General features: G+C 41.8%; 1 protein-coding gene across 1 annotated transcript in view; it reads left to right on the top strand.

Moving 5' to 3' along the window:
- Positions 1-7,842, top strand: part of DCTN4 (dynactin subunit 4) — a 29,941-nt gene extending 22,099 nt beyond the window's left edge. The window contains exons 10-13 of the mRNA XM_026510782.4: positions 88-142; positions 1,166-1,273; positions 2,691-2,788; positions 5,231-7,842. Of these exons, the coding sequence (XP_026366567.1) occupies positions 88-142; positions 1,166-1,273; positions 2,691-2,788; positions 5,231-5,444 (475 nt within the window). The 3' untranslated portion in view covers positions 5,445-7,842. The remainder of the gene's footprint in view (positions 1-87; positions 143-1,165; positions 1,274-2,690; positions 2,789-5,230) is intronic.
- The last annotated feature ends 3,868 nt before the right edge of the window (positions 7,843-11,710 follow it).

Below are 11,710 nucleotides of genomic sequence, written 5' to 3'. Positions count from 1 at the left end.
AATTTTTGCTGAAATCGCTTAAAAACAAAGTAACAATAATTTTAAAAGACTTCAGTGAACATTAATATATTTTTTATTCACACATAGCAATTATATCCCAGAAGTGAGAATCATGTCAATTCCCAACCTTCGCTACATGAAGGTTAGTACTTTGCTTAACAGGAAGACAGAGGATTGATCAGAGATGTGTGTGTATGTGTATGTGGGTGGCTGTGTGTATTTAACATGAGATTCGGGAGCAAGGGATAGAAAGGAAAGTTTGACATCAGAAAGGGATTGGGATTTTTTATTCCTTAAGCTGGGATTCTTGGCAACAGCATCTTTGACATACATGTAGAAGGAGCAGCCTGCACATTATGTAAAGACGGAATCATGGGTGGGGAAAGAAAGAAGATGTTTTACCCCACAGACATCTTTAGCTCTTCTCCAGCCAGGAGACTCTCCACATCCCATGTCTGTGCGTGTATCAGATACCAGGAACCAACCGATTTCTTCTTTATCACAGCCCCTCTCTTCTTTGAGTTCCTTATCTGTGCTCCCTCACCCCCACCATGAGTTGTAGAATATTCTGGAACAGCTACTTTAGTTCTTTCCTTTCACGCTGCTTATGAAGACATGTATGGAGTCCATGCTTATCTGAAAGATTTCACTAATCTCAAGAAAGTACCAAACAAGGGCAAATTATGAAGAAATCTTACAAGTCTTTTAGGGTCCTAATGAATGATTTTTTCTATGACTGGCAACCCTGTGGCTCTCATACTTTATTTATGAGGACTTTCAGACTAGGCAGACTAAGTTATTGCTCAGCAGTCCTTAAATGGAGGACTGGATGGAGCAAGAGTTGTAAACTTTAATCACTTAGATAATGTACTGTCCTCAGAATTTCTGAATCTAGTACCTGGCCCTTTCTTTGGTATCTGCCCCATTTCCTCATGTAAATTAAGTAACTCCAGAGCATGTGTAGCCTAATACATCAGAAATAGAACAGGAGTCCACGAGCACTTAGGGAATGTGGTGATGTAGAGGTGTTGGTGCGTGTTACTGCTCAGGAGTAATGGGGGGCAGGGCAGGAGGTGATGGTTTTGTGAAATGCTCGGTGCACTAAGAAAGTGGACCTAGGTGGCAGTAGTGAACATGTCTGAGAGAGGCTTGTCCTGTTCCCCAGGAGAGCCAGGTCCTCCTGACGCTTACGAATCCAGTGGAGAACCTCACCCACGTGACGCTGCTGGAGTGCGACGAGGGGGACCCGGATAATATCAACAGCACTGCTAAGGTAGGAGCATTTTGCCTCATCCTGAGGGACCCTGACTTTTCCTGGAGGGGCCTTTTGACCTGGCTTAAGGGACTCCATGCTGTCTTCCATTTCCACATCCAGGCAGTCATCACGTTCTTTTGATTTCACCTCCTGAGTTTTGTTTTATTTTGTTTTACTTTATGAACAATCACACTGCCACTGCCCTGTTTGAAGGTCTCATCTTTTCTTACCTGGACTGTGTCAGTGACGTCCTTGCTGACCTGTTTGGAATCCACCCCTGCTTCCATTCCAGCCCTATCATCTGTCTTGCCACCAGAGTGATCTTTTCTGAATCTAACTTTGGTTATGGCTTACTGGTCATTTGGCATCCCTCTGACTTAGGGAGGAAATCCAAATTCCTCAGCATAGCAGAAAAGGTTCTCAATGGTCCCCTGTCTGTCTGTTCTTCCAGGATGACCTTCCTCAGATCCCCAAATCTAGCATTCTCCAAATCATACATATTAATGCGTATAATCCAAGCAGATGCAATGGTTATGAACTTCTGTGCTGGAGAATTCCAGATGCCATTCTTTCTACCTAGAGTGCCATTCCCTGATGTACATACCCACACCTCTCTAAGACATACTTAGGCTTCAAGACTCCTAGGAAATAAGATGTCCTTTTAAACGCTGGCTTGCCTCCTCTAGATGCCCTCCACTTAGATACAGTACACATAGCACTAACTATTAAAACAGGTGATTTTGACTTGCAGTAAATATTAGTTGAATGAAGAAAATATGGCCTTTTCTTAATTTTGCTACTTGGCGATTCATCTAGTATTTGAAATCTTAGATCAAGAACTTTACTCAGTGGGCAATCTATTACTGACTCGTAATTCAGCAGGATACTCAGAACAAAAATTGATAAAAATGATGCCTATATCTTTAATTAGTTGTTACTCAAAGAATACTTATTAGCAGAGAATTTCTTTACCCCCTTTTTCTTTTTTTCCTTCTGCTTTTTAATGATTTCACTTTATTAGCGTCACTTTCAAAGAGAGTGGACACTAATCTGTCCTTGCTCTTTTTAGTAACACTAATAGCCTGTTCCCATGAGACAGAAATCTGTTCCTGATGTACACACCCAGCCTGTAGACTTGCTCCCTTTCTTTCTCTTTATACCTCCGCAGCCTCATTTGTATCCATAATTACAAACGTGGTTGACATTGTTATCTGCTGACCTCTGACATAACAAAGTTGAGGCTTTTCCTAGAAATGTCTGTGTTCCTAAACAGCATGTTTCTAAACTCTGTATAAGTGAAATAATACTGTTTCTTGAAACTTGAAGCTATTTCTGTATGTTTGGGTCGGTGTACTACTGCATTGTATTCTGTTGAGTGAGTGTCCTGTAGCACATTGACCCATTCCGAGGCGACCCTCTCTGTTTTACTTTCCAGGTGGTGGTGCCTCCCAAGGAGCTCATTTTAGCTGGCAAGGATGCTGCAGCGGAGTATGACGAGTTGGCAGAACCCCAGGACTTTCAGGACGATCCTGAGTGAGTGATCTCTTAGTGACCACCCCCCCCCCAACATACCACAGTTGGCTAATATAGGAGGCCCACTTACAGATCCCAATTTTCTTATCTTGATTTTTTTAAGATGATTTTTTCTTCCTGTTTGTAAAAATAATTACTGCAGAAACTTGCAGAATATTTTTTAAACTATGGAGAAGAAAATAAAATCCCACTGCCAGAGATAAGCACCATTAACATTTTGGTGTTTGTCCTTCCATATATTTCTTCCATCATTGAGTCATTTTGTAAGCAGTTTCTAATCTTTGTTTCCATTTAAATAGTAAATATTTTCCCCTGTTAATAAAAATTTTCAAGTGCATGATTTTTCATAGTTGTGAACAGGATACAGTATTCTCTCCCTGTAGTTTTATTGTCCACTTACGTCTCCCCGCCTCCCCTTTGAGTAATAGATTTGACTTTCTCTTACCTAATAACTGAGAAGTGAAAAACCAAACTTTTCCCTGGGTGAGGATACATCAGTCAGGATCCAGTCTAAAACTGCAGTGGGTACTGCCCCTTCCTGGGTGAAGAAGCACTGCTGGAGAGAGGCTCGCAGGAACCACACACACAGGCAGTTCTTGGGCAGGAGCAAGCCCCTTCCCCCTCCAGGTTCCTAGTCTCCTTTAGAGCTCCTTCATTTGACATGAGCCTGACAGGGAGCCAGCCTACAAAGCAGAGACATGGACAGCAGAATCCTGTGTCACAAAGCAAGATATAGAGGGTGGGCTTGGAGCTGAAAAGAATAGCTTCGTTTACTGGCACAAGGAGCACGTAAGGTTTTCTCAACAGAATGATCCAAAGCTCCCTCAGCAAGACATTAGGAAGAAGAAATAACGTGGGATGGTGGAAAAAATAAAGGGCAAAGATGAGTTAGTGCAGTGATTGCCAGACTCAACTTCAGAAAGCACCAGGGCAGGTGTTGCGTTTTGTTTTGCTCTATAGAGTCCCAGGCCCCACCCCAGAGAGTCTCTTTGGCAGGTCTAGGGGGAGAAATCTGCTTTTTTTTTAAAGCTTCCCAGAGATCGGTGGTTGCCTGGGAAATTAGGCTAGAAAGACACTGACTTCTTCCTTTTTACTATTTTTTTTTAAAGATTTTTATTTATTTATTCGACAGAGATAGAGACAGCCAGGGAGAGAGGGAACACAAGCAGGGGGAGTGGGAGAGGAAGAAGCAGGCTCATAGCAGAGGAGCCTGATGTGGGGCTCGATCCCATAACGCCGGGATCACACCCTGAGCCGAAGGCAGACGCTTAACTGCTGTGCCACCCAGGCGCCCCCCTTTTTACTATTTTTAACTGAGTTTTTTTTTTTTTTTTTTTAATGAATCCTACAAATCAAGGGTTTAGTTATTTACTACAGTACAAAATGCATTGGGTTAATACAATACAGAATGCATTCTCTGTAATCCTTGCTTTATGTGGATCCTTAAATGACATTAATTCAGTATAGAAATTTGTTAAACCAAGGTCACCTGCTGGAAAGATCTGAGATATCAAATTCTAATTAGATTACCTGATAGAATTAATAAAAAATTGAATTAATTATACTTCACATTGCACTTTTAGGACTTTCAGATATTTGGAAATTAATACTATATAATACTATGTAAATGTTTAAATCCAGTAACTTTTCTTAGAGTATTATTTGAATAGTAGATCAAATTCTGTTTCATTGCCCTTTGACTTTTTGTTTGAAGCTAAGTTATTAAAGCACAAACTTCAGGTGCATGTCAGAGAAAATCAAAATGGAAATCTCAACTCTTTAAAGAGATTAATTTTCTATTCTAAAAATTTCTAATTTACAGAGCTTATTTACAAAAACACTAATTTTATGGTGTTCCAGAAATTCCTTTAAAGCCCTGAGTTACTATCAGTCTGTATCCTAGAGAAACATTATCACATGCACACAAAGATAAATGTAAAGGGATAGTCACAGCACCGTTGTTTATGACAGGAAAATTGGCAATAACTTCAGTATATACCAATTACAGTAAATCTATAATAGAGTACTGTGTAGCCATTAAGTAGAATGGAGAAGATCTATACATACCAGCATGGAAAGGTGTTTGTGATAAACTGCGTGGAAAAAAACCAAGTTAACAGAATAAATAGTGTGTCCCTTTTGTGTCGGTTAAAAAAGCAGTGTAAACTCATAGAAAAATATCTGGTAGGTTAAGAACCAAGTGTTTGTAGTTTTTCCCTGTGTGTTGAAGGGGAAAATAAGGGAAGACTTACTTTTTCCCATTTGAATTTTTTAGGACTGTATTTTACTTTTGTAATATTAAAAAGATTGACATTTTGCTGAAGGAACTCCTTATTGCTAATAAACGAGATGGTGGTCATAACTTGTCATCAGAGAAAATGTAAGTTTTAGTGGCTTGGCTGACTTGTGACCTGCCTAATACTGTACTTATTTTTTCCATAGCATTATAGCCTTCAGAAAGGCCAACAAAGTGGGTATTTTCATCAAAGTGACCCCACAACGTGAGGAGGGCGAAGTGACCGTGTGCTTTAAGATGAAGCATGATTTTAAAAACCTGGCGGCCCCCATCCGTCCCATCGAAGAAAGTGACCAGGGCACAGAAGTCATCTGGCTTACCCAGCATGTGGAACTCAGCTTGGGCCCGCTTCTTCCTTAAAGGTGCCACTGGTGGGGCAAAGGACACCATGAGCCCACGTTAAAATGTGGAAGCCGCTGCTTCATTAAGCCTTGTTCGTAATGATGTACCCATGCACTACTGAATCCTGTTCCCGGGAGGGTGGGGGCACTGGCAGGGCAGTAGGAACACAGGCTAACTGCTGTTCCTCTCGCTGTCACTTCTGTTAATACCAGTAAATCTGTCTTCCTCACTGAACCCTGCACGTCGAATAACAACAGCATAGTTCCCTCCCAAGAAAGGGGATGGCTGTTCTTTGGAGGGGCATTAGATTTACCACCTGAGAAACTGACCATACTGTCTCCCAGTCTGATCTCAAAAAGGATCACAATCTCACAGATAAGATGATAACCGCAAGGCAGACCTGCTGTTAACGATCCAGCATTGGTCTCAGCTGCTATCTGCATTCCATGTAGCTATAATCTGGCAGTCTAAACATATCCCTTCACTTGCCATCATGGCTCCCATCTTGCTGAGGTTTCCACTGGACAGAAAAATAAGAATTGTCACATTGTCTTTAGTTGTGTGGTGTTTGGGAAAACCCGTGAGATTCTTAAGGCGCTCTCATTTGCCCTCTTCTAAGTAAATACAGGATGCATATTTATCGGGTGCTCTTAAAATTTTTTTTCATTAGAATATGGAACTTTTAAGAATTGGAGAAGCAAGCAATCACATGTCATGTCAAGGGGGTGGCGAATTCCATTCATTTTAAATGTTGCCACAATGTCCTGGTAAGGTTAACGTTGTCATCCGGAGGTAGCCCTTCTATATCTTACTCCCTCCCCCTCCCCTCTGCTCTGCCTTTTTAACTCAATAAGTTGTTCTAAATACTTGGCACCTGGAAAGAGGCCAAAGAAAACTTGGTAGACAAGTTCACTTCTGGAATGCAGAAAACATTTTAAAGGTCAGATTTTTAGCATGATCCCAACTAATGTTCTTTCCATTGATTTGAAGGGGAAAAAAATAGCAGTTACAATCTCTTGAATCGCAGACTGGATATTGAGATAAAGAACCTTTCCCCTTCCTGAGTTGAAGACTTTTATCATATGGTGTGTCAAATAAGGGCGTTTTGACTGTAAACCATAAAATAGTTCAGCTAGTGGCCCAGAATACTTGCTGACAGCACACATGCTGTTTTCTTTTGTTATCCTGGAATTGGCTTGCTAACCTTAATTTCTGTGACGTTTTCTAAAATGAGACTTGACCAAGTAGACCACCATCTGCACCACATTTTCTGTAAATGTATTGTTAGCAAGTGGCCAACATTTTTGGGGAAAAGAGAAATTTCCTGTTTATCCTGGTTTTGTTTTTAAGTTCAAGCCTTTAGTTTAAAAAAAAAAAAAAAAGATACATAGTAATCTAGAATACAGACAGGACATAGTAACTTATTACTCCCTCTGGAAGATAAAAATATTTAGGAAGCCTTTGAAAGACACTAAATTGTACTGGAAAGGTCAAGCTGACTTTATGAAACAATATTCCACAGAGTAATATATATGCTGCAGTATAAGAAAAAAATACACATATCTCTAATATGATGACAATAATAAGTAAGGTTTTTAGCCTCTTAGGAGGGTGGGACAGGGACTTGTGTAATGACAAATTTGCAGACTAGAGAAATAGTTTAATTTTTTGTGATCCCACAGAGTGTTGGTTTTTATTTCACTACCTACTAGAGCCTACTCGAAGCCATTGCTCCACATTGCCAGTGGAGGACCCGGATGCCGAAGGAGAAAATGGCTTCCTGTGTTTACACATTTGCAGACTACACACTCTTGTATATTGTGCGTTTATGGCATGTAGCTAGTATTTGTTCCCCAGAGTAATAGTTTTGAAGTAATGGGTCTCATCAGCCCCATGTGACACAGAAACACAAAAATACTTTTGATCATAGAATCTTTTTTTCTTCAGAAGCCAAATTAACTTGAAGAATAACAGAGACATTGTTTTAATGTTTCCTCAAAATGGTTTTCAGTGCAAGCCAGTATTCTGTGTATCAGTAGAAACGAGTCAACACCTGCAGCTGGTGAATTCAGAATTTTATTCGTTGCTTTTTTACATTAGATCCGGCGCAGGATTGTTAGTGCATAGGCCGTGTGCACCACTGCAGGCGAGTGGGACGTCGTTAGCACTAGAAACTACAGTTTCGGAAACATAAAGCTCAGTTAATTTCCATGTGTGATTTAATTAGCCCACTGAGGTTTCTTTTGTTCAGAGGGCTTATAGGTGTCATGAGCTAAATAAATGTCATGCATATTTGTGAAGAAACATCCTTTTTGGTCCCTTTTGGGAATGAGAGGCACTCCTTGATCTTTATGAATTACAGGTTCCTGTTTTGCCTTATAGCTTAACGTAGTGAAATAAAGCAGACAAAGCTTGAGTGTGTCTTTCATTTGCTTTCATGAGGGCTGAATGGAATAGCGTGGCTCAGAGTCAGAAGACTGGCTTGGAGTGAAGAGAGTTAGTAGAGAGTCGGTGGGGCATGCTCCCTCTTCCATTTCTTTAAATGGAACTAAGCAGAAACCTCCTGTCAAGTTAGTTCACTATAACATAGAGGTAGATGATGGCTTGGGCTCCATATAAACATATTCACAGAACCATTATATAAATGTTATGTTGTTAGGTCTCTATCAGCTTTTACCCCGGGTCATTGCTCCCAAAGATCTCTTTTCAGATATCTGAAATGGCGCACCCCTGACAGGTAGCCTCTTCTCCCCCTTCCCCTGTTCTCCTGGAACTCTTCCTTCCCCCCTGGTACTATAGATGAACTGTTGACGCTCCTGTCTGGCGCTGGCCCCACCACCTAGCACAGCTGTTCGCATCCTCTCACCTGTTCAAGGATATCATTTCAGCAGTTCTCCCTCTGCTCTCCGTCTTTCCATCAGCTTGCTAGGATTTGTCTCAGCTTAGAAAATGACCTTACGCCCCTCTTCAGCTGCCACCCCCATTTCTCTACTGCCTTTACAGCAAAACTCCTTCAAAACCCTTGAGTAGCTCTCCTCTTCTCACCTGAACCCGTTCCGCTTAGGCGGCCACTCAGCACATCACACTGAAATTGCTCTCAAGTTCAGCAATCCACACTGTTAAATACGTGGCTGATTCTCAGTCCTTGTCTGCTTAATCTTTCAGTAGCATCTGGCAGCTGATCTCTGCCTTCTTGAAAACCTTTCTTGGTTTCCAGAACACAAAGCTCCTGGTTTTGCTTCTACATCAGTGGCAACTTTTCTTCCATAAGGAGTGTGCAGAGTCTCATTTCTTACACTTTTCTCTCTGCTCACTCTTAGTGATCTCACCGTTTTCAGACCATCTATTCAATTTACATACCGGGGCACTTGGTAGCTCAGTCAGTTACGGGATGGACTCTTGATTTCGGCTCAGGTCACGATCTCAGGGGCATGAGATCAAGCCCCACATGAGATCACGTCCAGTGCAGAACCTGTTTAAGTCTCTCTCTCTCTCTCTCCCTCTGCCCCTTCCCCTGAGTGCACTCTCTTGTCTCTCTCAAATAAATTTACATACCAACTCTAGACTAGTCTGAAAGCTCAAAACCACAATAGACTTTCTCTCACCACATCTGCCTCTCCTGCATTCACCCTTAGCTAAATGGCAACTGTATCCTTTCAGTTGCTCACAACAAAAACCTTGGCATCAACCTTGACTCTTTACATGCCATGTGCAATAAGTCAGCAAATCCTATCAGCTCCATCTTCAAACTGTGACCACTTCACACCCTCTCCACCATTACCCTGGCCCTAACCCCACCCTTTAGTCAATGTTCAACACAGCAGCCAGAATGAATAAGGCATTTTTCCACTTCGAACTCAGGCTTTTTAGCTTGCTCGAGAGCAAGACAAATACAAACTCCTTACAATGGCTAATGAGGTCCTACATGATATGAAACCCACCCCCCACTGCTGCCTCCCAGAATTCATCCATTACTTCATGCTCCACCCACCCGAGCCACACAAGTCTCTGCTATTCTTGAGTTACCCTGGCAGGCGTTGTCTCAGGGCCTTTGCACCAGCTCTTCCATCTGCTTAGAATACTCCTCCCAGATACCTGTGTAACTCACAACCTCATCACAGTCAGGCCTTTGCTCAAATACTTCCTTCTTAGGAGGCTTTCCCTGACCACCCTATTTTGTGGTTTAAAAACTGCCCTCCCCTAAGCATATTCCCTATCCTCCTTGGCTGCGTTCCTTTTTTTTTTTTCCATAGCACTAAACACCAGCATAATATATACTTTATTTTCTGACACATCACACTAGAACATAAGCTCTACAGTGCAGGGATTTTGTCTTTTTTTTTTTTTTAAGTTGCTGTATCTGCAGAGGCTAGAATACGTGACAAATAGTAAGCACCCAATATTTGTTAAATAAATTAATGTCACCCTTTCCCTTAGGTATGTAGCTATTGATCTTTTAGCTTTATTATTTTTTTTAAGATTTTATTTATTTGAGAGAGCGAGCACAAGCCAGGTGAGGGGCAGAGGGAGAAGCAGACTCTCGAGCCCGATGTGGGGCTTGATCCTGGGACTCTGGGATCATGACCTGAGCCTTAGGCAGATGCTTAACCCACTGAGCCACCCAGGTGCCTTTTTTTTTTTTTTTAATCCACATAAGCCTCTTTTTTATCATAAGCCAAATACCTCATTTGCTTTGAGCTTTCTTGTTCTGGTGTTTTCTCTACCTAGAATATTCTTCCTTATTTCTGTACCTTCTCCAGAATTACTTCCCTGCTCTCCCTTCCCATCTCTCCCTTACTTCCATCTAGACATGACTTTGATCCACAGCACTGTATCTCTCCGGGGCATTTACCTCTTCCTTTATGGGGTTTTGTATTTGTGTAGCCCAGTTACTGGATTGCAGACTCTTTCAGATTCAAATTCAGGCCCCTATATCATCTGTCTCCCCTTTATTCCATTGAAAGAGCAGCCTGGACAAAGAAACAAAACTCAGAGCTGAGTAGCTTGCTCAGTGGCAATACTTAACTTTGTTTATCCTCATTTTCTGGCGATCAGGGACATATATAGTGAAATATATTTCACAGTGTGAGGCATCTACACAAGATAATGCTTTAAGTATTAAATGAAAGTAAATAATATGGAATCAGCCAGTGAAAATAGTTTCCTCATCCTTTTTAGCCCTTTCTGTTAGGGAAAAAGTATCAATGCTCATGTTTGTAACATCTAACACATCCTCTTTTTTTAAAACCTAGGCATCTAGTTCAGAGCCTTTGGCAGCCAACAGTAGCTGCTTACTAAAAAAATACTGTTTCATTTTCACTGTACTTGTTTTTAAGGCTACATCTAAACATGTGATACTAATTTTCATTTACAGAAGTGATAAAAGTGTTCCTCTTAAACTGTATTTAAAATGAGGTCACTCAGAAGTGCACTTCTGCCTATGATACAGGTATCTGGAAAGAGTGTCACTCCCCACTGAGAAAAGGTGGATAGATGATAAAATCATAGATTTTATTGGATCTATCAGAGAGCTGATGTGGGAGAGCAGCCAAATAGCCTGAATTTCACAGAGGGACAGACCCTTCCAAGGAGAGATCAGACTTGTAGACTGGCTCACCTGTAGCACAGCATGAGAGGAAGAAGTGTTGATCATGATGTGAGCAGTAAGAGGAAATGAACGAAAACCTTAAAGAACTGTTAAAAAGGTCAAACTTGGGCTAACATGGCAGTGTAAGATCCCTGGGAGCCTAAGACACTAATGGAGCTTGCATGCACTCACAAGCTCTTTCCAAAATCCCCACCAGGTATTGATGAGAAAGACCTGCCGGGAGGGGAGGATGCTGGGGCTCTACAGAGCTTCCTTCGTTTGGAGGCATGCAGGAGAGATCTGCTGCTACTGTGGGAAAGGCAGGAGAGCTTGCATCCTCCTGCCCAGGCTCTTCCCTCATAAGGAGCAAAAAAGGCCTAAGCCACTCAGGGAGGAACAGAAAATCGTGTCTCCCCAGGGCACAGGTAAAGACCCATTGCTGCTGGGATCTGGTAAGAAAAAACCTCTACTCTTGGAGTTGGGGGACAAGATTCAGTCCTAAGCCCCAGGATTCCATACCAACCAACACCATTAGAATTCTACCACTGCGAGAAGGACAGGAAACTCTCCCCCACAAGGCCAGCTACAAACACAAGTCATGGTTTGGCTGCCACAGACAGGAGGGGCAAGAATGTTGAGAAAAATCCATTTCCAAGGCCTGGCCACAAAGGACCTACTAAAGACTGAGGCTGAACCC

Source organism: Ursus arctos, unplaced genomic scaffold (assembly GCF_023065955.2).
Source record: "Ursus arctos isolate Adak ecotype North America unplaced genomic scaffold, UrsArc2.0 scaffold_15, whole genome shotgun sequence".
Taxonomy (NCBI): Eukaryota; Metazoa; Chordata; class Mammalia; order Carnivora; family Ursidae; genus Ursus; species Ursus arctos.
Note: the sequence above shows the minus strand (reverse complement) of the source record. Positions and strands in the feature narration are given on the sequence as shown.